Source organism: Bactrocera neohumeralis, chromosome 3 (assembly GCF_024586455.1).
Source record: "Bactrocera neohumeralis isolate Rockhampton chromosome 3, APGP_CSIRO_Bneo_wtdbg2-racon-allhic-juicebox.fasta_v2, whole genome shotgun sequence".
Taxonomy (NCBI): domain Eukaryota; kingdom Metazoa; phylum Arthropoda; class Insecta; order Diptera; family Tephritidae; genus Bactrocera; species Bactrocera neohumeralis.
Window position 1 is genome coordinate 40,395,242 of NC_065920.1, and position 27,390 is coordinate 40,422,631.

Genomic DNA, 27,390 nt, shown 5'->3' on the forward strand with positions numbered 1-27,390 from the left:
AGAAGCTGCTCATTTGTCGGAACGGCCGATATCGGACCACTATAACATATAGCTGTAATACAAACTGAACGATCGGAATCAAGTTCTTGTATGGCAAACTTTCACATTTGAAGATATATCTTCACAAAATTTGGTTAGAGTTATTGCTCATAGAAATAATGCAATATCGGAAGAAATTGTTCAGATCGGCTTACTATAGCATATAGCTGCCATACAAACCGAACGATCGGAAACAAGGGCTTGTATGGAAAACTTTCGCATTTGACGTCAAGATCGGATTACTATAGCATATAGCTTCCATACAAACTGAACACATAATTCCTAAAAGAAATGCACCTGTGAAGGGTATATTAGCTTCGGTGTAGCCGAAGTTAACGTTTTTTCTTGTTTTCATCGAGTACCTCAAACACGGGAGAAAATTCAATAATTAATGTAAGTTATTGGACCAAGGCCATAGCAAACGCCCTCATTTGGATGAGGAAATATTTTAATTTACAAGGCAATATTCCAGGTCGCTCAGCTTGTAATTCCATAAATTACAGGAAGTAAGTTAGGAACTACTTCTGTGATCCTCATTCACAGATTTATCCGCAAGCGACTGTTTCCTCTCTGGTATAACGAAAAAGAGTCCGCTGGGAAAAATTTCACTAAATACAGAAGGTCAAGATGGAAACGAACTCTTATTTTCATGCTATCGAATATTTATCGAATTTTAGAGACCGTCACTACAAAACCTTAGTCTGGTGTCTAGGTGGAGTTTGTGTTGAAGAATGAAGCCACAGTTTCATTCAAGGGATTTGGTTTTTCATTGCTGGACCAAAACCTTCGCAGGCCATGTAGTACGCATGTAGAAGGTTTCATGAAACCACCGCAAGGACGATGACCTGAAAAAATGTCCGTTATATCACACAGCACTATAAGTACGCTGCATGTACACATTTCGAATTTCGATTTCAATAAATAAAATGAAGACAGCCATCAATCGGCAACAGCCGAAATTAGACCGCACGCATTACAATGCAGAAGTAGCGGAGATTTTATTTAAGAGATTTTCATTATAACCGTATTTGTTTAATGCGATCTACATATAATTATATGTGCATAGTAAATCTACTAAAATGTTATTTTCTAAACAAACATACTTATAGTACATGTGGCGATAATAAATCCAAATACGAAACATAGTCAGTTAACAGAAAAAACGGCAATAAACCAATTTCATAGCTTGAACGTCGAGGAACACGGAGCTCAGCCAGCGATCAGCAGGCATTGGCAAGCAGCGGTCAAGCGCAACCGGTAAGCGATTCCAATGAAATGTGCTCTCGAATGTCCAAAATGTGCCATGCGATGCGATCGAATTTAAATTGAAAAATTTATTTTTATTCCATTTTAAATGTGTTTTAATTAACATAATTAATTTTACCGAATGCGTTTACCCACAGCGAGCAGCGTCTAATACCACTTTACGCCGGTTAACAACGGTGTTTCTTCCTCTACTTCTTCATCTTTGGACTACTCCAATTTTATTGCCTTCAACAGCTTGTTTTCTATTGATGAATGTCTATTGTTGCTTTAAATTTCCGATGAAAGCATCACACATACCGTATATGTATGTTTATATCCACATGTTGTTATTGTTGTACGCCATAGTGTTGGTGTTGGCTATAAAATTAACCTCAAACAAGATTAAATTTGACTTATTGAGCTCGAGCCGTGTGTGTGGCTACATTTAGCATTGCCACAACTAGGCGATCTTCATTCATCGCGTTCATGCGGTGACAGGGGAGATCGCGGCCGTGGGGGAAAAGGTATGTTTTAGATAAGTATTGACACCTTTTCATCAAATTTTGTTGCTTTTAAGGTGTTCAAGTTAATTTGTATTTAAATTTGTACATGCACCGACTTTATCGTGTTCCTCCTTGAAAATACCATAAACGTACATACCATATATTATATATGTATGTATATAGAGCGGGTTTTAGATAAATTTTGCTCGTAGCGTGTAATATGAGACTTCTCAATACCATCGATTAGTTTATTAGGCTATGAAAATATTTTGACATTAATGTTGAACAGGTACATGGCACATGGAAATCCATCAAGAAATAAAGTTTTTTCCTGTTGACACTGAAATAGACATGACGTCTACCAAATCGCATACTATGAGATTATTGCGTTCTTATATCGTTTCCAATATTTACCTAAATTTAGTACAGTCTTCTCCGGTGAATTGTTTCCCATTTAATTATGCAACAAGAAAAAACGTTAACTTCGGCTGCACTAAAGCTATATACCCTTGACAAATAAAGAAAGACTTCCATTTAAGGACTTAGTTTTCTGCTTCCCCGGCGGGTACTGCATCAAATACTCTCAGATTTGGAGTGTTTTCACTCATTCGGTCGACGTAACCTAGCCAGCGTAGCCGCTGTCTCTTAATTCGGTGAACTATATATCAATGTCGTCGTATATATCTCGTACAGCTCATCGTTTCATAGACTGCGGTTTTCGTTGTTGCCAGCAAAGGACGACAGAAGCTGTTTCTTGCTGGTTTTGGGTTGATTGATAGTAAAAATTTCCAAAAAATATCGGGATCAAACCACCAACATTTACTAAGATAACAAAAAGACCAGACACCTCAAATACCCCACAGACATCAGTCGCAATTTTTTATTCAGATTTGTTGAGTGAAATCATCTATACATAATTTCCTGAATATATCTTGTCAAATAAAAAGCTTCTGCAAACAGTGGTTTGAGCTTGATCGATCAGATTGTATGGTCGCTTTATCCCATAGTGCTCCAGAATTGGCGGCTGGATATTAAGACGACTGCATGCCTATATGTATACTCTAGAATCCTCGCATTAAAGCAGTTAAATCCCGATTATCTGAACCACTACCACTTCAAAGATCCTAATCCAGTAGTTCTTCTCTCATACCTACAATTAAGGAGCCAAAGAGAAGCTCTTTACAGATATATTGAACTTTGCGGTTAAGGTTTCTGGAAGTGTCCACTGTCGATAACTATTGTTGAACTCTAGTTACAACAGTAACCGACAATAAAGCAACATAAGTCAACAGTAAAGTAACAGTACAACAGCTAATCTGGGTGTTACAAACTTCGTGACAAACTTAATATACCCTGTTCAGGGTATAAAAACTGACACATACGAACGCCAAACCCTTTGAGGGTTTTACTATACTGACCTAGTACCATCACCCTGACTTGGAATACCTCACCCCCCTGACAATAATCCCAAAAATGTTGCACAGTGTAATGCTACACGTTCAGCTATCCATGTGAATAGATGTAGTCGAAACAGATTTGTAATAAGATCAAGGCGTTTTGTCTATAAATTAAGTCCAAACCGTGTACTTTCTTTCACAAAGGACTTGTTTTTAGTGGTCCAAGTGTCGCCTTCAAAATTTGCCTGCAAAACAAGGTTGGTACATCAAAGAAAAATAATAATAAGTAAGTATCCATATCGAAAACCCGAGCACATATTGTAGTAAAAAAACATAAAACAAGTAAGTACGGGTGTAACCAAACCTTTTGTAGTTTTGCACCTTGCAAGTATCAAAACCGGTTAAATACCTTCAGGTACAACGGATTGTAAATTCTATGAAGTGTATAGTGCAAGTTTTCACCCGATTTTCGCCGATATATCTTTCTAATAAGTTTACGGTGATAAAGAAATTATTGATTCAATTCTGCCCATTATTGACATGTAGGCAAAGTATTATTAGAAAAGGATTCTCTCCGAAAATCTATAATACACCTGTGGTGAAATTGAAAGGTGAATTTTTAATTTATACTTCGCGCGTTTTTCCAATCGTTAATTTTTTTGTACGTTGTTAGTACTGGTGCTAAATTTCACGTCAAAATATTCATTAGTATTTGAGATACAATTAGAGCTTAAGTTTGCGCTGCCCAGTCCACAAAAAGGGAGATCCTACAATCTGCGCCAACTACCGTGGTATAAGCCTCCTCAACATCGCGTATAAGAGTCTATCAATCATATTGAGTGAAAGATAATGACCGTCAACAAACTGATTGGACCTTATCAGTGTGGCTTTAGACCTGGCAAATCAACAACCGACCAGATATTCACCGTGCGCCAAATCTTGGAAAAGATCCGTGAAAAGAGAATCGACACACACCACCTCTTCGTCGATTTCAAAGCTTTTGACAGCACGAAAAGGAGCTGCCTTTATGCCGCGATGTCTGAATTTGGTATCCACGCAAAACTAATACGGCTGTGTAATCGGACGTTGAGTAACACCAAAAGCTCTGTCAGGTATCGGGAAAGACATCTCCTAGCCGTTCGATACCAAACGAGGTTTCAGACAATTCGACTTCCTTTCGTGTGATTTTTTCAACCTTCTTCTGGAGAAAATAATTTGAGCTGCAACACTAAGTCGAGCAGGTACAATCTTCTATAAGAGTGTACAGCTGTTGGCGTATGCTGATGATATTGACATCATTATCCACAATGGATAAGGCAGCAAAGCCTGATGGTGAACGAGTTTTCCGAAATATGTGATTTCACCTCAATGTAGGCGGTGCGACGCCCTCTCTTACTATCGTGTGCATAAAATTTAATGTCTCTGACGAATTGAGTTATTGATTTATCGCACTTTTAGTAGTTTTTAATGGAATCCTTATATGGGGAGAGGGTGGGGTTTTAATCCGATTTCATTTCGATTGTGCCGTGCAAATTTGAATATTGTATCTTAAGTGTTTTAAGAGGTATGTACATTAAACCTCTTAGAGGGAGCTGTCCGCCTATTTCTTCGAAAGCTTAAAACCCACGGGTGCCCCTTGCTACTGCGATCTCTTGTGTCAAAGTTTCATATCTTAATTGTCAGCGCCCATCAATGAACTCTTCCTAACTTTTCTGCTATAGGATACCTGCGCCTATTTCCGCGAACTCAACTCTTAGTAAGTCCGAAATGGGCATTGTGAATATTCTTAGTGGTGCCATTTTTCCCCTGCAATAACAGGGGTACTTCGAATTAGCTCAATTTACCAAAAACATTGACTTACTTGATGTTTCCCAAAGTTGCACAGTAATGACAGATCTATATTACATCATGACCTCCAACAAATTTTCATATTTAACAAATTTAAATCGCAGTAACGAGGTAGCTAATTGACATCTCTTAGATGGGACACCCTCGTATCTGGTTGTCAAATATCTCCCTTCCGCGTTTTTGCTCCTTATTCAATGCTATGCTATGCGCCGTTTCGTTCGATAATTTGTTTCCATCTAGACGGCTACTTCACAACACCCCCTCGTAGAAGCCCCCCTCCTTATTTGCGAAGAACTCGGACAACCACTTTTCACAAGCCTCTTTTGAGTTCAACTTTACACCAACAAGGGCGTTCGCCATGGACAGTTTGGGACAGAAAGAGGTGGTAATCACTTGGCGCTATATCCGGGCTATATGGTGGATGTGATAAAACCTCCCATCCGAGCTCCCGTAGCTTCTGACGAGTCATCAACGAAGTGTGTGGTCTGGCGTTGTCCTGATGGAACACTACACTCTTCCTGTTGGCCAATTCTGGACGCTTCTGGTCGATCGCCTGCTTCAAGCGGTTCAGTTGTTCGCAGTAGATGGTAGAATTAAGCGTCTGGCCATATGGGAGCAGCTCATAGTGGATGATTCCCTTCCAATCCCACAAAACACACAGCAAAACCTTCCTGGCCGTCAATCCCGGCTTGGCCACTATTTGGGACGATTCACCGGCTTTGGACCACAACCGTTTTCGCTTGATATTGTCGTATGTGATCCATTTTTCGTTGTCAGTCACCATCCTCTTTAAAAATGGGTCGAGTTCGTTCCATTTCAGCAGCATATCGTAGGCGTTGATTCGGTCCAGAAGGTTTGTTTGCGTCAAATCATGCGGCACCCACACATCAAGGTTTTTTGTGTATCCAGCCTTCTGCAGATGCTTTGACTAACTCCCATCTTTGGGCGATGTTACTAGATGCCATCTTGCTGATCTAACCCGATTTTCCATGATTTGATCGATATTCGTCGTCACAGGTCTTCCGACGGATGACTTTAAAATACGAGCGATACGAGCTCGGTAGCGCATTATACATAGCCGCGAAATTGAAAAGACAAAAAGGTGGAAGGGAGATATTTGACAACCTAATAATTTAGGCTTTTGAGAACCATCCTATAAAAATATTGGCAAAGTTTTCAAAAATATAATGTCAATCAGTTAAAGTCATGTCATCTGATCAAAGTTTATCCTCATTGGTCCGAATCGAAACTTATTTTTTTAGATTGGTACAAACTTTTTTTTCGTGTGAACTTTGATCTTCACCCGTCGATTCTGCCAGTCTGTCATAAACCCGTCTTGGAAGAAACCATTTAACAATGAAATTTCTTTAGTTTTTCTTTTTCTAGTAGAGTTACGATCTACAGAATCGTTGAAAATTTTGGAGACGTGTTTTGGGGAGTCACAATATCACAAACACAAGTATTTGAGTGGCACAAGGCTTTCAGAGAAAGTCGTAAAGTCATCGTGATTGAAAATCGTCTTGTTAGCATCAGAGAGTTAGCAGGGGATCCTGACCGGAATCTTTTGCAAAAACGACGTCGAGTGGAGGCCGTAAAAGAGATGATTGACAACTTAGCTGAGGACTCTACAGCCATCATACGCGTCATCACCCGTGACTAGGCGAGCGTTTATGAATATAGCTTTCAAACTGTCCAACAATCTAGCAAATGGCTTTAGAAAGCTCTGTTCCGTTACGCCAGTTGTAAGGAGGTTAATTTTTCCTGTAGAAAATTTCTAAGAACACCAATGCTCTGACAAAATTATTAATCCGTTATATTCGTTTCAGCTACCAGCTGGCTGAAGAAAGTCGAATTTCTCAGAAATCACCCTCACACATATTAATCATTAAAAGAGTAATTAAATCTTCTATATATCATTTAAATAAATGTTGGGTAATTTGAAAAATATGGCATACGCTTTGCGAAACTTCTCCGCTTTCAAGCACCCAACCTTACGCAAACAAGAAAAGCTTTCCACATTTGGCGTACAGCCGCTCAGTGAGAAGCAATAACAACAAGTGGCTCATATGGAGAAGCGCCTGCTGATCACAACCGATAACACATGACATTAAAGTTCGGTTTCAACACACTTGCAGACACCAACGTCGCACGATGACTGAACGTCGCAGCTAAAGGCGAGTACCGAAAGGCAACAGAAACACAAACACATACGCATGCGCATGCGCGACCGAACTGAAGTGCTAATGATAAATGCTGACCACCTTTGGGTCTGTCTTGGCTGATTACCCCCACCGAAGCCAAATACGCGAGCACCGGGACAAAACCAAAAACAAAAGCCACAAAATTAATAGTGTGAATGAAAATATAAAACATTACGCGCCGCAAATCCGAAGGAGAGTCGAAAGGTGGGCAGTAGAACCGTGAGCGGTGTAGAAGAGAGCCGCGTATGGGGAGACAAAAACGCAGCGTTATGAAACTGTGTATTGGCGAAGCTCGCACCAAACCAAAAGGTTATCGATTCAGTAGAACAAACTGTAAAGATCGTATCAGATTACGATAGCGCGCACGTAAGCATGTGAACGGTTGGCGGCGACATGCGGCGGCTGGTTGAGTTGAGTTAGTAGTTCGGAAATTTGTCAAAATGTCAACGAGAATTTAGTGAACAAACCAAACAGCAAACGGAGGAGACAAGGTGTGCGATCGGTGAAGGAACGCACACAAAGCGAACTGGATCGCGGACAGCGCTCAGAGCGCAAGTCAATATTTGTAGACAGCGGATTTAGTAGCTGGTTAGTTTTACTTATGTGGTTGGATGGTCGGTAGGCTCGCTGGTTGCTTGCTACACGCGCTTGCGCTGGAGCCGCGCATTTGCCACCGTCATCAATCGCTCTGACATTAAGCACGTAACTTTGTAAAACACACCATTAGCAGTTAATAAACATTAGTCATGCTCAATTTGGAGATGATTTAGTGAGAGTAATTAAAATTTTTAAACCGAACTTGACCGTTGAATGTGCTTGGTTGTGGTACTTGGATTTCCAAGAAATTCTACTTACTCCAAGACAAAGAAGCAGCGAGATTCATTTTCCCACATTTTAAATATCAGTAAATGCAAAGCAGTTTACAGATAAGCTCAAAGCAGCAGTCCACTAACTCAGCAGACCAGCTGATCGCGCTACTTGTAGCGTTCAACAGTTCACCAACAAAGCCCATACGATACCGATCAAAGCCGCTGAGTTATAACCAAGTTGTTGACAGTCGAACAATCAATTATTAACCGAACTGGTATTGTGGTGCTTCTCCTAGATTATTCGCAAGGTTCGCTACTTATGTTTTGCTAAATTGTCCGCATTATACTAAACTTGCTCCGACTAGTTTAACAAGCTGTCAACTAGTACAACAATACCATTATTCTCATCAACTGTTGTGTTGTACTCCTGTAAGGAATTCTAGTTTGTAAAAGTCTTATCAGAGGCTTGTCTGTTCGACAAGATTGCGCTTAAGATTAGGAATTATTAAGTGCGTAATGTATTTGAGTGTCAACAGTTATTACTCTGATGCACTAAACTTAATCCAAGCTGTATTTATTTAAAGTGTTACTGGACAGTGGAAAAGTCTCTGGAAACATAGATGGTGCTACTAGAATTAAATCCATATGGCTTTTAGTTAGCCTTAACCTTCACGCGTGTACAAATTCGACAACTGTCGGATCATTATTTTTATAATTTTTAGTGAAGAAACTTTTGTTATTGTGAAAAAATCAACAAATAAAAAAATAATATTGCTCTTTGTTAGGAAAAAATACAGTTGAACCAAAAACTTGGCTTGATGTTGAGTTTCCGGACACTGCTTCAGGACAATCAAGGAATGGTAAGCTAAGTTTAGACGTGATGATATGAGCACCAAAAATGGTGAACGCAGTGGGCGCCCAAAAGAGGTTGTTACTGACGAAATCATCAAATAAGTCCACAAAATAATTTTGCATGCTCGTAAAATGATATAAATAATTGTTCGAGATAACAGGCGCTCTCAACATATCGGCTGAACGCGTACATCATATCATTCACGAATATTTGGGTATGAGAAAGCTCCGTGCAAAGTGGATGTCGCGCGAGCTCACTTATGACCAAAAACAGCGATGAATTGATGATTCGGAGCAATGTTTGGAGCTGTTCAAGTGCAATAGATCGGAGTTTTTGGGTCGGTATGTGACAATGGAGAAAACGTGGCTGCATCATATCACAATGAAGTCAAATCGACAATCATCCAAATGGACTGCACACGATGAACCGCTTGTATTTTGGGATGCGCAAAAACTTTTTTTTTATTGAATACCTTGAAAAAAGAAGGAATATCAACAGTTCTCTATAACATAGCGTTATTCGACCGTTTCAAATACGAAATCGCCCAAAAATGGAAAAATGCCAAAAAAAAGGTGTTTTGCTATGGTAGACCGAGGACTTTTCAATTGATCTATTAGTTGAAAGCTAAGCAAATACCAAAACGAGTAAAAAGTGAGATGCTTAATAAAACTATAGCCGAAAGGATTAAGGAGACGTCTACAGCACAAAATTCCGTTTGAAGATGAGGAACTGGAAACATTACTCAATGAAGTTTGTTGCTAAATAAAAGAAGAGTTCGCAGAATAATTTGGAGTCACTCAAGCAACCGTTTCAAAACGTTCAAAAGGAGAAAGATAAAGTTTAAAGCAAGGGAATTTGGTTGTCATATAAATTAAAGCAAAGAGACGTTGTAAGACGATTTTCGGCTTCCAACTGGTGACGAAAAATGAACATTACGAATCAAAGCCAGGGAAATACCGTACGATGTAAAACGTCAACCAGAGGATCGGAATCTAAGCAATTTTATATACTACTGTGATCGCCGTGTTTTTCGAATCGGTGAATTTTTTTCTGTAAGTTGGTAGTACTATTAGTGACATTTATGCTACATTCACGTCAAAATATTCATTAGTATTTGAGATACGCGTCGTTTTGTGAGGCTCTAAAAGTGAATTCTTCGATTTTTACTATGTCTGAATTTATTAAAAAGTGAAGTGAAGTGAAGTGCGATAATGCACTATCTCACACTGCATTGGTTAATCGTGATCATTTCGCCACATTTTCAACTAATATCTTGCCGCAGTCACCGCATTCACCTGATTTACCTTCGTGTAACTTCAGGCAATTCAGCAATTTCCCATGACCACTCCGAGGATACTGTTTTTACTCAATTGAGGATATAAAAGCTGAACCGAAGAAGGCTCTTATGGCCATCACAACGGAGGATTTTTCCAAGTGCCATGATGACTGAAAAATTCGTTGACATACATACATATGTGTATTGCAGCGGGAGGGAATTACTTTGAAGGAGATGAAATGGACAAAATTATATTTGATCACAATAGTATACATACACTATAGAGGTATATAACTCATACACTGTCCTACATACATATATATTCGGCGTTAGATTTGTTAGAAACACTAAAATCATTAGATGTACATAGTCATTATAGAAAGTCACCCAGAAGTTCGACTATCTTTACATTAGATATATGCGCTTAGAGAAGTATTGGTCCGATTCAACCCATTTTCAACAAACAGACGTACCATTGTCAGAGAATCCCAGATTATCCCTGAATTTCAATTATATATCTCGCACATTGACCGAAATTTTCTATCAAATGTTAACTATAGGTCTTGGGGTCTAAATATTCGGTACCTAGGGGCTTGAACAGTTTTTGTTGGATTTGAGTTTTTGGTCATAAGGTGGCACACACTAAAGGCATTATTTGTGCAAAGTTTAATTTCGTTACAATAACACTGTGGAACATTTTTGGGATTATTGTCTGGGGGGTGAGAAATTCCAAGTCAGGGTGATGGTACTAGGTCAGTATAGTAAAACCCTCAAAGGGTTTGGCGTTCGTATGTGTCAGTTTTTTTTATGACCTTTTCAATTTTTTCCTTATCTTGATGTTTTTTCGCTTAGTTGTAACATTTTGGCAAAAACGTAGTTTAAGATAACTCGCGAACCACTTATCCGATTTTAATGAAACAAATTTAGAAAAATTAAGAATTACAGTTTCTCTAATCTGTTTCTATACCGTTTTCCTATATGTGCAACACTTTCGAAGTTAAAAATGAATGTATGAAGGGAAAAAAGTATTTTTTTCCTAAAAATTTAAATATTTTTTTGTTTTAATTCATAAAAAATCCAGAAACACTGGTTCTGTAATATTCACATAAAACATGCATTGTCATTATACTTCTTCTCTTTCTCACACTGGTTCTGTGAATTTTGTCATTCAACAAGTGCCGACGAACGCGAACAGTAAAAGTAATTTTTTTCAAATTTTTTAAAAGTGAACAAAAGAGAACAAAATATGGAACTGTGCAAGCCAGATATAAATAGCTTTTGCTGCTGCTGTGATCAACATGTCTCAACACATAAAAAAAGGGGAAATTTCAGTACTGATTTTGTTCAAACATACGAGATGTACTTCAACCAAAATGTTATAGTGAACGAAAATTGGGTACCAAATATAGTGTGCAAAAGCTGCTACAACAGTCTAATGGATTGGAAAAACAGAAGACGTGAAAGTATGCCATTCGGTATCCCAATGACTTGGACTAATCCTGGCGAAGATCACAATCCATTGAATTGCTATGCATGTGCGAATAAAGGAGCCGCAAAAAGGATAAGAAAATCGTATAATTACGTTGGTGTTGCAAGTGCCGCAACACCATTGCCTCATTCGGACCACATTCCTGTGCCAAAAGCTTCTAGCCCAGATATTTTCTCTTTTACGACTGCTCCGACATATCACGCACGTGATGATCCCCCATATGACCCATCAGTATCCAATGAGCCAATTTTAATAAATCAAAATAAGCTTGATTCAATTGTTGCCAAGTTGGAATTAACACAGCACAAACGGAAGAGCTGGCTTCCATTTTGAAATCAAACAATTTGTTGGCACCCGGTGTGAAAGTCACAGCTTATCGAAGTCGTCAGGCAACACTCCAAAGTTTATTCCTTGTGAATGATGAAAAAACTTCTGCATATTGCCCGGATGTAGGAAAATTGATGAACGCAATGGAAATAAAATATGAAGCAGATGACTGGAGATTATTTATTGACAGTTCAAAACTCAGCTTGAAGGCGGTTTTACTGCATAAGATCAATAAAAAACCTTCAGTTCCAATCGCCTATAGTACAGAAACGAAAGAAACATATGATGCACTGGAAAATATTTTAAAAATGGTTAACTACGCCAAACATATGTGGCGCATATGCTGCGATTTAAAAGTTGTAGCAATGCTTTGCGGTCTTCAAAGCGGCTATATAAAATATATGTGCTTTTTGTGCGATTGGGACACACGATTTTCCGGTGACCAATATGCATGCCACGGATGGAAACTCAGAGAGCACAACAGGTTACAAACGGCCAATATTATTCGTGAGCATCTATGTAGTGCCGAAGGAGAAGATATTGCTGCCTCCACTGCATATTAAACTTGGAATTGTTAAGAATTTTATTAAAACTGTCGCCAAAGGAGATGAAGTTTTCTTGCTTTTGAAACTAATTTACCCCAAACTCAGCGAAAGTAAAATTAAAGAAGGTAAGTTATAATATCACATTCATTTCCCATGGTTTTCCATCTTAACAAATTAATTTTTTCCAATCAGGCGTACTAAATGGTCCAGATATACGAAAGCTGATTAAAAGTGACGCATTTAACAATATTTTGATTGACGCTGAATTGAATGCATGCCAGGCAATCAAAGAAGTAATAGAAGGCTTGTTGAGAAAGCATCGTTCTAACAACTACGATGTTTCTGTCGCAAGGATGTTAAGAGCATTCTCGGAAATTGGTGTCCACATGTCCTTGAAAATCCATTACTTACATCATCATCTGGACTACTTCAGCAAACAATTGGCTACCGAATCTGATGAACAAGTTGAACGCTATCATCAAGTTGCTATGCCATTTGAAATAAGGTAATACTGATTTTTTATTTTTTCAAACTCATTTTAATAAAACAAAAACTTACAGATATAGAGGCAAAAAGTCGCCGAGTGCAATAATTGCGGAAATTTGCTGGTGGAGTAAGCTTGTGTGGCAAGACAGGGATGATCTTGATGATAAAGAATTTTCAGGAGATGCAGAAGGGCCAACAGTGGAGTGACACATTGACATTATGTGTGGTTCAGAAACTGATGATAGCGATGAATGCGATGCCACTAGTCCCGAACAACCACCATCGAAAAAGTATAGGCAATATTTATTAAAATAAATAAATAAAATAAAAATAAAAAATTATAAAAATGTTTACTTTATTTTTTTAGTAGTTTATGGCCAGAAGTCTGGAGTTATTGGGGAAAATTTATAAAAAAAAAGGCGATAAATAACACTTTTTTGAATAAAAACAAATTGAAATTGTAATTCTTAATTTTTCTAAATTTGTTTCATCAAAATCGGACAAGTGGTTCGCGAGTTATGTTAAACTACGTTTTTGCCAAAATGTTACAACTAAGCGAAAAAAAAACTTCAAGATAAGGAAAAAATTTAAACGGTCATAAAAAAACTGACACATACGAACGCCAAACCCTTTGAGGGTTTTACTATATTGACCTAGTACCATCACCCTGATTTCTTGGAATTATAAAGCCTTGTCATACCCCTGGGGCAAATTTTTACATCTCTGACAACCGCGAATCCCAAAAATGTTCCACAGTGTTATCGAAGTCGCAAAAGTGAGTAAAAACCCATGTCAAAGCAGGCCAAAAATCAAGGTTATGTTGAGAGTTTTCTTCGATTATCGAAGTGTGGTACACTCGGAATTCCTGCCGACCGGCCAGACTGTCAACACTATTTTAGTCTTATGCGTCGTTCGCGCGAAAACTATTCAAGCTCGAGTTATGGGCCGACAACTCTTGATTTTTGCACCACGATAACACGCACACCATCACATACTGCATTGATTCTTCGTGAGTTTTTCGCCAAACTTTCAACCATATCATGCCGCAACCGCCAGTTTGAGACCAATAAAATCTTTGCTTCTCGAGCATTCAGCATGGCTTATTTATATTGTCAGACTAATTAACAACGGTTTTAATCGGCCTATGAACCATTAATGGCATCACAGGAATTTCCGTATTAAAATACGCTCCGAAGTTTGCATTGTCTGCTGAGGATCTTTCGTTCGCGGCTATAGTTTGAACCCACGTCACTTCAGATGTTGCCACTCTTAACGATAATGGGTTAAACAACCATATATTTACAGTTTCATCTAACCGTTTTCGGAGATATAACAAATTAAAAAACATAGTCCTAATCCAAATTTATGAAGCACTGCCAAAAATAACTGGAACAATTTCGCATTCCAAAGTTCACTGCTAACATATATTCATATAAGTTACCAACAAAAAGACACTGCAATGTACTGAGTATCAGAACATCTACCATGAAAAGCACAAAAATATTTCAATTTTAATGAAGCGCACATTTTATTGTGGCAATTAATTACGGGCGTTGGCTGCTGAAGATCTGCGTAACACAATCTCAAAAATTCATATGAGCGCAAGTATCACCACCGACAACTAGTAGTAGTAGAAAACGTATGTTTTCTAGGCACAAACTTTCAGGACGGCCAAGCGCTGGCCATAAACACATGAAGGATGTGAACGACGAAGCTCGCGCTGTCAACTACCGACCGCAAGTAAAGTCCCAACATTCCATTTCGTATGACTTAAACACAAATTGTTTGTCTAGTAATTCACATCTAGCATTTGTATGTATGTATATGTGTAATTGCCGCAGATCGCAAAAGTAAGCCAAACATTAGTGGAATGCGTTGGGCGTTAAGCGGCATAAAGTCTGTAACAAACTGTTACAGCCGACACACGATCGCATCCATTTGAGTTGTGGAGCGCGGTAGTTGCAATCTATGGTCTAAGAGATCTCGTTATGATAGCGAAGAGCGAGAGATTTGCTGGAGCAAAAGAGGTACAGTAGATAAGCATGTGAAATTATATTCCATACATTTTTCAAAACCTATAAATCTGAATATTGCCTAGCAGAGTTCTCTAACACATTTTTTTTTTGAATTTTCTGTCATCTGCGTTACATCACTTCGAGGAGATCGCGGGCTCGACTTTCTGCATAACAATATCGGAAAATTTATTTGTTAGCTAAATTTCTAGCGGTGAGTTTCGTTTACTTCATGCCTCGGTTATACCATAAAGAATGTTGCCTCGAGTTGAACATGCCTTTTGATTATTTTAGGAGATACGTTTTTTGGTTTAAGAGCTCGAAAGATTGTCATTACATCAGGATTCAATCAGTCAAAGCCAAGTTTGCAATGCATTTAATTAATTAACCGACGCAGCAGTTTTTTACCATATAGTTTTCAAAAATTTTCAGAACTCGATAAGTTTTTTCCATCAACTAATTCTTTAATAGTTAAGAGATCGATCCTAACAAAGATCTTACTTGGACAGCTTTTAGCCGGTCCGTTGTGGAACTTAGAGCCGTTATAAAATTGATCATAAAAATCCTCATAGATCGACGAAGCGATTTGAGTCGATCACAAATTTTCTAAGGCGGCTAATGACTGTTTCGGCCATGTCTCCTGATTCGTGTTAGGTCCACCCCATCTTCCATACAACTTCGATAATCTGCGCCCGCCTGGATTTTGAGTCATCTCGCATGCATGCCTATTGAACAGTGTTCATAAGAACTCTTACGATTGCGACAAGATGAACTTGGTTAAGGGCAAGTAGCTCAGTTCCTTCTCCGTTCAGCTCTAGGCCAGAAGGATCTCGCAGTCAGGCAGAGGCTAGTCGTCAACCAACGCCTGGGGCTCCAATAGCTAGTCCCTCTAGCTAGCTCATCGGTTAGGCAGGTGACAGCGTTCCGCTATGACCAGGCGCCTAAAGCAGTCTCGTAACGGCACTCCATCCGGTATCGCTAACAGCCTAACCTAAATGTGCAATTCTCTGGAACAAGTAAAAATATTTGAACCCTATCGTTCACAAAATATAGAGATAACCAAAGGAGCTACTTTAATAGGTATAAAACAAGAAATTAAAATTCTTATACATAATCCCACTGTACCCATTCCGTGGCCGCATAAACGTATTCATCATGCAACACATAAAACAATGGCTCGAACCGAGCTGCTGTGCGCAGTCAAAACGTATTAAAGAGAGGCAGAGAGAGAGCGCACTTGCAGGTCGGAGCGCAATCGTGTGCGCGCATGAAGCTCAGCACGACAGCGGATCGACGTTTAACAAATTGCCAACACTTTGGTTACGCTCAGGCCGAACGTACGTAAACACAACATCGCAGCGCAAGTGGATGAAGGAGATGCTGGGCTGAAGGGTTGAACATGCGGTTGGTAGTAGCGTTTTAGTGTTGTGTTGACAACATTTAACGTTAGCGCTGTTGACGCATTTTATAGCCATTATCGTTGCTGTTGTTGTTAGTGCTACCTTTTATTGTCAGTTTCACTTGTGATTCGTTTTTGTTCGCTAAGCCGTTTTTCGGTTTGATCGTGACTGTGGCGCTTGATGATCGTCAGTCGTCTGAGCCAACAAGTGACAGCAGCAAGTGTGGCTGAGAGATTTTGTTGACTTTGTAGACGCGTTCAGGTTCTCATTGGCTTACGATTGGTCTGTAACGCTGTATCATTGTATTATTGTGTTTTTGTTGTTATGGAGTTTTGTGAGTTGATGTCAGACATCGGTTAACGGCAATGCAACATAACGTATTCTGACGTGCAACGTGACAGTTCAATGCGGTTGAAACGCGCGTGCGCCAGCTTACAAGTGATTTGTGAACTTTGACGTGCAAATAAATAAAAGTTGGAAGAAAAGTTGAAAAAATAAATAAATAATTGTAAAATTTTGAAAACAAATAGAATTTTCAACAACTAATACATTGGCGAAACAAGTTAAATATAAATCTAGTGCGTGTTTTGTGTGGTTATGAACGATATTAGAATGGGCTTTAAGCATACCATGTTGCAACGACTACAAAACTACGAAGTGTATCCCTCCAAATCGACGACCAGCGGTAATGGCTCTGAATCGGATGAAGAACAGACGCCACAACCCGCACATGTCACCGACTTTAGTATCAGTCGGATACTTGGCGATGATGCGCGCAACAAAAGTGACATCGCCGTCAAAACTCCCGCAATCAGCGTCAAGTCGAACTTATCTGCACAATGCACTACAACACCATTGACCACCGATATACTCGACCTCTCCAAATCCTCACCAGCGGCGGAGCGAAAATCTCCCATCGAGTCGCCACGTCAACCCGCCTATCCTACACCAACTTATCAGAGCTTTCAATCAGACTTCTTGGCCGCTGCCGCCGCCGCGAACGCCACAAAATTTTATGCGCAATTCTTTCCTCATATGTTCGCTCCATACGCTTTGTCCGGCTTTAATGTGCCCGCTCCAGCACCTTACCAAAAACAACGTTACTTTGCACCGTATATCATCAACCCCAACTCAACGCACCCTATTCAACCCACTCAATCCGTCAACTCGCGCTTGCCGACCTTGACGAATCCCTCTAGCATACCACTCCCGCCCCCGGCATCTAAGAATATTTGCCCACGCGCAAGTTGTACAGATTGTTTGGAATTCTATAAACAACACCCACTCTACAAGTCAACTCTGCCGTCGGTACCTTCCTCGCCTGCATCGTCCACTTCATCTACTTGCCATTCTTCGTTCAGCGCAAATTATTTGAAAACGAAGTCATCCACCGAATTACTACTCAAATCATCGACGATCGCTTTGACTACAGTAGCGAATTTCAATTTGAACTCGAAAACAACAAAACTCTGCACAAGTAGTCCCTCTTCTGTGACCACTTTGAACGCCGAAGAAATAAGCTATAAATGCTGTATCTGCGATAAAGTTTTCGGTTGCTCGCAAACCTTGCAGGTGAGTGTAATAATTTTCTTTAGAAAATGTGTTTTGGAAGCATTAGGTCGATTTATTTTTCAAAAAGGACGAACCTTTTTAATATCCGTTGGTCCGTGAAAGTTTATTTTTTGGTAGGACCGCTTATGGTTAAGATTTTATAGCTTCGAAATTAATTAGCATTTCCGATAAATTTACCGTAAATAATTGATTGAGTCAAATAAGGGCCAGAAAAAATATTTTCTTAACAATAATCGCTCCCTTGTTTGCAAAAAAATTTTCTGGTTAACTTTATGCCGAGAGTCAATATTTTAGTAAGATCAAGAGAAACTAAATTTATTTAGACCAGTGGATATCTGGTGCACAACAAGCAAATTCGGTAATTTAAAATCTTTGAAATTATTTCCGATAACTTAAATTCCGAGATTTTAATTTACCGAATAAAAATCAGTCAGTATTAATAGTAAATCCCAGATTTTTTGGATTGCAAGAACTCGACCTTAGTCTACTACTAATTATATCATTTTACATATAATAAAGTAATGTAAATTTAAACGGCAATTTTCAATTCTTCAAAATAAGACTCAGCTTCGGCGATCACCTCTTCGTTCGTCGAAAATTTCACTAGCTTGTGCCACGGTGTATTGCTTGGTGAAGCAGCACTTTCCGGCCGTTTTTCAATGATTTTGTCCTTCAAATGCACAAATAACGCTACGTATAATAGTCTCTGTTGGTTGTTGCTCCTTTTTCAAAGAGTCAATAGAAACTATTCCATGCGCTTTTCAATACCTTCCCAGCCGACTGTTGCGTTTTTCGACACTTTGGAGCGGGTTTGTCGTGTGGAATCTACTCGGATGACCGTCGATTGAAGTTCGGAGTGAAATTATGGGGTTATGTTTCATTCATTGTCACATATCGTCCCAAAAATTCGAATTTCTTGAACATCTCCATACTCTGCTCCTAATCATCAACTCGTTGTTAGTTTTGGTCAAAAGCGAGTTCGCGCGGCCCCCATTTTGCACAGACCTGTCTCATACCCAAATATTCGTGAATGATACTTATAATGTACACGTTCAGTTGATATCTTTAGAGAGTTATTTTGTGGACTTTTTTTGAAGGTTTCATCTGTAACAATTCCTTTTGGGTGGCCACGGTGTTCATTGCTCATTTCACCACGTCTAAACTTAACATACCAGTTCATCAAGTTCGTTTTTTGTTTCAACTGGATTCCACTTAAATGTTTTATAACATATTTGAGATTGCTAATAGATTGGTCTAATCAAAAACCTAGACATAAGTCACTTGCTATACCAATGATTTGGACCGAGCCAAAGAATCATGTAAGTGATTGTTATTTTCGTCTGACTCAAACAAAAACCTTTACAATCAAGTTCAAACATACTACCCAGTAGCAGCTAACAAATTTGTATAACTGAAAGAGAAATTCCCCAAATTGAGCGAGGCAAATATTAAAGAGAGAAATTTTGTAGGTCCACAAATACGGCGACTAATAAAAAATAAAGGCTCTGAAGTAAAACTGAATGATCGGGAAGAACTCACCTGAAAATGTTTGGTGAACGTTATTAAAAATTTTCTAGTAAACAATAAATCGGAACATTACAAAGATTTTATGAATGAACTTATAATGCCCTTTATAGCGTGTGGTATAATATGTCCTTACAAATACATAGTATACTGGTCTTTCATTTGGATTGCTTTCTGACGAAATTGGATTGTGAGTGACGAACAAGGCGAAAAGTTCCTTAAGGATTTTCATAAATGGAAAGCATTCTCAGAGGAAATGGAGCACAGGAATGATAGCAGATTTTTTTGTGAGACTTAAAAAAGACCTTCCAGAAGCCAAACATCCTTGAAAATCATAAATATTGTTACTATATTAAGAAGTAAATTCTCTAAATGTTGTTGATGTTTGTACTTTTTAGACCATATAGGTTGTCAAAAAGGTCTTGCGGTATTTTCGCTAGTTGGCCTGAAAGCGCGTAGTTCTAGTTTTATTTATTTTTTTTTTTTTTTTTGAAAGCTCATTTCACGCGCTAACACGTGTTTGATTGATTGCGATTTCTTTTAAGTCGTTCGTGGGTTATAGCGTCGCAAACATGGAGCAAAATAAAGAGAAAATACGGCATATTTTACAGTACTACTACGATAAAGGCAAAAATGCATCTCAAACCGCCAATAAAATTTGTGCAGCTTATGGACCCGATACAGTTTCCATTTCCACCGCACAACGATGGTTTCAACGTTTTCGTTCTGGTGTAGAGGTGGCGAAGATGCGCCACGCTCCAGGAGGCCTGTCGAAAATTGCGATAAAAACGCTGAATTGGTCGAAAGAGACCGGCATAATAGCAGCCGTTGCATCGGTCAAGAGCTGGGCATGAGTCATCAAAAATTCATTTCAATTTCAATAAAAAAAAAAATTCAATAAAAAATACCGCAAGACTTTTCTGACAACCCATTATATGTTTTGTGATCCCAAAAAAACCTGGCGTGTCAATTCACTCACAGTTGTCAAATATCTCCCTTCCGCCTTTTTGTCTTTTGAATTTCGCGGCTATGTATAAAGCGCTACAGAGCTCGTATCTCGCAATACCATACATCTTTGAAAGGTCTTGACATAACCTACAAAACCAAGCTTTGCATGATTAGTTTGGATATTGCGCTCAACAGTTATAAACGTGTAAACATAAAAATTTAAAGTCAGCCGGTGGAAGACCTGTGACGACGAATACCGATCAAATCATGGAAAACATCGAGTTAGACCGGCATGTGGCATCTCTTGACATCGCCCAGAAGATGGAGTTAGTCACCAAACCATTTTAAAGCATCTGCAGAAGGCTGGATACACAAAGGAAGCTTGATGTTTGGGTGCCGCATGATTTGACACAAAAAAACCTTCTGGACCGAATCAACGCCTGCGATATGCTGCTGAAATGGAACGAACTCGACCCATTTTTGAAGCGGATGGTGACTGGCGACGAAAAATGGATTACATACAACAATATCAAGCGAAAACGGTCATGGTCGAAGGCCGGTGAATCGTCCCAAACAGTGGCCAAGCCGGGATTGACGGCCAGGAAAGTTTTGCTGTGTGTTTGGTGGGATTGGAAGGGAATCATCCACTATGAGCTGCTCCCATATTGCCAGACGCTTAATTCTACCATCTACTGCGAACAACTGGACCGCTTGAAGCAGGCGGTCGACCAGAAGCGTCTAGAATTGGCTAACAGGAAGGGTGTAGTGTTCCACCAGACCACACACTTCGTTGATGACTCGTCAGAAGCTACGGGAGCTCGGATGGGTGTTTTATCACATCCACATAGCCCGGACATAGCGCCAAGTGATTACCACCGGTTCCTGTCCATGGCTAACGCCTTGTTGGTGTAAAGTTGAACTCAAAAGAAGCTTGTGAAAAGTGGCTGTCCGAGTTCTTCGCAAATAAGGAGGGGGCTTCTACGAGGGGGGTGTTATGAAGTAGCCGTCTAGATGGAAACAGATTATCGAACGAAACGGCGCATATTTGAACTAAATCCGATCATTGTAACACTTTTTATAAAGCATTGAATAAAGAGCAAAAAAACGGAAGGGAGATATTTGACAACCTTATATTTTAGGGGATTGTGTATACATGCGTATGTTTAGAAATATATACAGTGAAGTCTCCTATAAACAGACACTGACGAACCAGCCTTTCTGTCCAGTTATTAGAGTTGTCCGCTTAATAGATTGTATTTAATAAATATCAACAAATTGTGCGAACGGCCAATATGTCAATGGAGATGTCCGCTTAGTAGCGCAGCTTTCACTGTGTTTCTTATTTATGAATTGTTTTGACTATCCTAACCTAACCTAAGTTGCTTCAAACTGGACACAGTGTGCTAAATTTTGCTAAAATCGGTTCAGTAGTTTAGGATTTCATCGCGGACAAACAACGTGACAAGATATAAATGTCGGTCATTGAAATTTTAGTTCGCCACTGATTTTCTTAGTTACTTTTATCGCGTATATTTCCATTAGTTTGCTGTCATCAGCTTTTTAAAATAGATTTGGAATCGTATATCCGATATTGACTAGTGAACTACCAAATATAATATACATATATGTATGTATATCATCAAACTATGTGATACCTTAAGTCTAAAGTTCAAAGGTGAGCAATAAAAAATGCTGAATATTCCGGAGCATTTCCATTTTATAACAGTAATTTGTTTTACTAACTTCGCTAAGGTCTTTCACCGCGTTCTAAGTTTTTTTACGCACTGTGCTCGTATTTAAATTTAATTAGCGTTAAAGCATATATGTACATGTGTATATATGTATTTATATACATATAACATATACCTTATAAACGTACATACATAAATATGTATCTTTATATGTACATAGGTATACTTAGAGATGACAATATGTACATATGTTTGTATTGTCACACTCTCACACAAACACATAGTCCACCAACTCAATTGGGTGGAGCCTAAAGCAGAAACCGGTTAAGCACGTACTCTCACACACAGATTCATACCTGTATGTATGTATATAAGCGCCGCCATGGGTGGAGTCAACTGCGACTCATATGGTGCCGCTCAAACTGCTTGCAAGTGTACGTGTATGTATGGATGTGTGTATGCGAATAGGTTGCATGCAAATGACCATCAAATGTTGTCGTTTGTTACCTGCACAAACCCATATTAAAGCACTTTGCTGGCGATTAACATATTTAAAATATGGTGAGCAGCATAAATGAAGAAGATGGAGAAAAACAGGTTCCGATTTCACGCTTCGTTTGGTGGCATCATATAGACAGTTAGGTGCTCTGTTGGCCTGTTGAAGAACATCAACGGTGGCCGAGCCACTGCACTTGTGTTGGCTGCTGTGAGCGAGGAGGAGGGTCTGAACAGGTAGCGCTGTTATTGGCGCGATCTGTTAATGCTCAATGTTAACACTAAGTTGAGAGGAAATAAGAGCGGTTGAAGCGATTATTTGTTCAAAGGCTGGTAAGAGTGAGGGAATATAAAATATGTATGATTTATTCGCATGGCTGGTAAAACTGAACGGGTCATTTTATGCAAATATTTATGGAGTTTTCTCCCAGCTTGAAAATATGCTAATATATTGTGATAATATTAAATTTTATATACGTATTTAGTATATTTTAGAAAGCGGCACTCGGAATTTTTAAACAATCAGTGCTTTATTACAACGTAATCTAACTATCTTATATTAAAAGAAGTAAGGGGGAGCTAAGTTAGGGTATATCCGAAATTTTTCACTCTCGCTACTTAGAAGAATCAAAGGCGAGGGAAATACTTTCAGTTGTTGGTTGTTCCCATACCTTCTGCATAAGAAGCTTAAAAATTTAGTGACCGATTCTGACTATTTTTAGAAAAGATATGCTTACTTGGAGACGGCTATTTGTGGGAAGTTTTATACTAATATCCTTCTTAGAGATTTATTTATTTACTTTAAAATTATATAGAACACATATGAAATTTAAAATAGTATTATATGGGAAAAAATCATCGCTGTAATTCAATTTTTACACGGAAACTGTCGTTAAAGAAGTATCATCCTTCGAATTTGGTAAGATCGTTCCTCAGAGATGAGGCGGTGTAACGCCTTTTGTACAATTTTTGCACCGGTTCCTTTGTTATTCGATTCCCTCATCTTTATTGTAAAATTCTATGCCTCTGATCTATTTCTATAATAAATTATCGCAGCTTTAGTAGTTTTCAAATTTTATTATTTTTTTTTTCACGTCACTGTTGACAGTCATAACTTTGAAGTTGTAGATAGTTTCGTATATTTGGGAACCAGCATAAACACCACCAACATGTCAGCCTGGAAATCCAACACAGGACGACTCTTGCCAACAGGTGCTACTTCGGACTTAGCAGGCAGTTGAAAAGCAAAGTCCTCTCTCAACGAACAAAAGTCAAACTCTATAAATCGCTCATTATTCCTGTCCTTCTATGTATATGGTGTAGAGGCTTGGACGATGACAACAACTGATGAGTCGACGTTGCGAGCTTTCGAGAGAAAAGTTCTGCAAAAGATTTATGGTCCTTTGCGCATTACCCACGGCGAATATCGTATTCGATGGAACGATGAGCTGTACGAGATATACGACGACATTGACATAGTTCAACGAATTAAAAGACAGCGGCTACGCTGGCTAGGTCATGTTGTCCGGATGGACGAAAACACTCCAGCTCTGAAAGTATTCGACGCAATATCCGCCGGGGGAAGCAGAGGAGGAGGAAGGCCTCCACTCCGTTGGAAGAACCTGGCTTCGCTTAGAATATCCAATTGGCGCCACGTAGCGAAAAGAAGAAACGACTGGCGCGCTGCTGTTAACTCGGCTATAATCGCGTAAGCGATGTCTACGCCAGTAAAGAGGAAATAGTTTTCAAATTATGGTAACTTGAATAGTTGGAAGGTTGGAAAGGGAGTCGGATGAGCGCCAGACCATAGGCACCGACCGCACTTACCGCCATCATTAGACCCATTGTGCTCTGGGGTGGTAAAAGAAAACAGAACTTTTCCACCATAGCTGTCCAATGTCTCTTAAGAGTATTAGTTGCCGTTGAATACATCCCGTTTCATCAGGCTGAAAACTGGGCGTACGCATAGGTAATGTTACAGTGTCTCATCATCCTCCGCCCATGCTCCGAATCTAGTTTTCCAAGGTGGGATGTTAGCTCTTATCCTGTGAATATCTCCACAACATCTTTAAGTTCCCTTCTGCCTAGAAGTCGAAGCTTATTGGTATGTCCACCATCAATCCTACCTCAAAGTAACTTTGTGGTATGCTCCGTGTTGTTGGTGTTCCAAAACTTGAGTCTAGAGTCCATTGTTTCCAACAACCTTCTAAGGAGCTGCATGGTTTGAAGTTTAGAGCAGAAGCCTACTTGGCTTCTTCTTTTACGCTAACAAATTCGGCTTGGAAAGTATAAATTGTAATAATTTATTTGGAAGTTACCTTCTGCGTATAGATTAATACAGACGAATTTGACTCTTTGATCGGTCGGTGAATATGTAGATTTTGCCGTTGGAATTATCGATTTCAGCAAAATTGGTAGGTTCTTGTTTGTTGGGTTCACGGTTTTCACATGTCGCTCCAGTATATTTGACTGACTTTTACCCAAATATTCTGTGGAATAGATTTTTCTTTTTCAAGTGACTCTGTAGGCCAACTCGTGCAGTACAGACTACTGATAAGATAATAGTGATGTAGGTATTGAACTAATATCTTTTGTCCTCAGTACATTAATATTCGAAGGAAAATACCGCTGTGTCAGTACTATATTCCATTTAGTATTCTGTTTTCGTTTTATTCAAAAACTAACTACTAACCATAAGAACCAAGAAGGTTATATTAGATAGTATTCATATGGGTAGACCTTAAATCCTATTCACAATAATTCGTTGTTTGTTTCGACAACGTAGCACAACCTTTTCATTAGGTTACCAGTTATACAAGTTCTTAAAACCAAGTTTTTAAACTTCTTGCTTACAGAATTGCATTTTTACATTTCGGCTCAAGATATTGCAACATTAATAAATAGATTTATACTTCGTAAAAATGGAATATAATTATTTAATTTATTCATTACTAATTTTATCTCAATTATACTTCCAGGCTCACGAAAAGACGCACAAATCGCCACGCTACGAGTGCACTGATTGCGGCAAAGGTTTTTCACAGCTTCGCAATTACAAGTATCACCTGTCTGTGCACCGCGGTACGAAGGAGTTCGCCGCCGAATGTCCGGAATGCGGTAAAACATTTAATGACAAAGGCTACCTTAGCAGTCACATGAAGATCCATCGCAACAAAAAGGAGTATGAATGCCCCTACTGCCCCAAATCGTTTAACCAGCGTGTAGCATTCAATATGCACGTACGCATACACACCGGCGTCAAGCCGCACAAGTGCGCGGAGTGTGGCAAACGGTTCTCACGGAAAATGCTACTCAAACAGCACATGCGCACCCACAGTGGCGAGAAGCCGTATCAGTGCTCGGTTTGCGGGAAATCATTCGCCGATCGCAGCAACATGACGCTGCACCATCGACTGCACTCCGGTGAGTAGACGCCTAGAGCTTAAGCCTTTCAACCAATACACTCACCAATGCGCACGTCATATTAATTGTTGATTTTTTTTCGATCGTTCAGGTATCAAACCATTCAATTGTCCCATTTGCCCGAAAGCATTCACCAAGAAGCATCACCTTAAGACACATCTTAACTATCATACCGGCTGCAAGCCGTACGTCTGCCCGCATCCGAACTGCAATCAGGCCTTCACGCAGTCTAGCAATATGCGTACGCATGCCAAGAAATGTCAATATCGTCCGCTGCAATTATCCTATCCGGTTGCGGCCGCGGCGAGTAGTGTATCAAATGTGACTTCATCAACCTCCGCAATGACATTACCCACTCCAGCGGCCGCATCATTAACACCAATTGTGTCACGTCTCAGCATTCCAGCGCCGCCAATAGTCAGTGGCATTGCAGGGACCGGTGTGACGACTGCGGCGGGTTTGTCATCGGCAGCAGCCTCGTCCAGCAGCGCAATGGCATCGTCACACATTCCAAATTTGTCCACAGCCCTAACGGCTGGCATGCGCATGTTGTCAGCTGTCACTCTGCCGAGTAACGGTACCGCATCCGGTGGCCACAATGTGGTCGCACAACAGCCGCTTTTACCATTTCCGCCTGCGCAACAGCCGTTAATGGGTACACTGCGACCGTTTTAATTATACCGTAGACAGTTAGTTTAATTACTATAATTTACAGCTAAACTTGTATATACTTTTTATTTAATATTATTCAATCATTTGTGATGTATTTTAAAGTAGTTATAAGCATTCACCCTGATATGGGTAATCCAAAGTACTTCCTTAGAATTAAGACTCTAATATAAGACCTAAATATCTTTTATTATGATGAATTATATAGTAAATATTAATCAGTCTTTAGAAAACATCTTTTATTTCAAATCCTTAGCATCCAAAGATAAAGGATTGGCGGATCGTTTGACGTTCATCGTCTCTCCGGCAAACCAGAGGAGTATGAGATATAGATTTATCAGTAATTTGCTTAAGATTGATATGCAGTTAGTTGCGGAGAGTACTGGATCAAAGAAATTCAGGTCAAAAATGTACCAAAAACTCATTATGGGGGATCTGACAGAAAGCTTAAAGTAGAGTTTTGAAGTTATCGAGACAATTGCGGACACCAAAACGCGCGGAAGCTTAGCTCACTCCTATATATAAATATGGTTTAAGAGGGGGTCTTAAGTGGCATTTTTCCACTATATGATTTGAGTTCCAGTTGAGCTCTTGGAGCAAGCGCTATACAAATTTATTTAATATTAAATTGAAATTGA

General features: G+C 39.3%; 1 protein-coding gene across 1 annotated transcript; it reads left to right on the top strand.

Moving 5' to 3' along the window:
• The first annotated feature begins 17,060 nt into the window (after nucleotides 1-17,060).
• LOC126753682 (zinc finger protein 358) lies at nucleotides 17,061-26,790 on the top strand. Its single transcript, XM_050465359.1, has 3 exons — nucleotides 17,061-18,002; nucleotides 25,639-26,083; nucleotides 26,175-26,790. The coding sequence occupies exons 1-3, from the start codon at nucleotides 17,061-17,063 to the stop codon at nucleotides 26,756-26,758; spliced, it is 1,971 nt and encodes a 656-aa protein (XP_050321316.1). The 3' UTR covers nucleotides 26,759-26,790.
• Nucleotides 26,791-27,390: the final 600 nt, after the last annotated feature.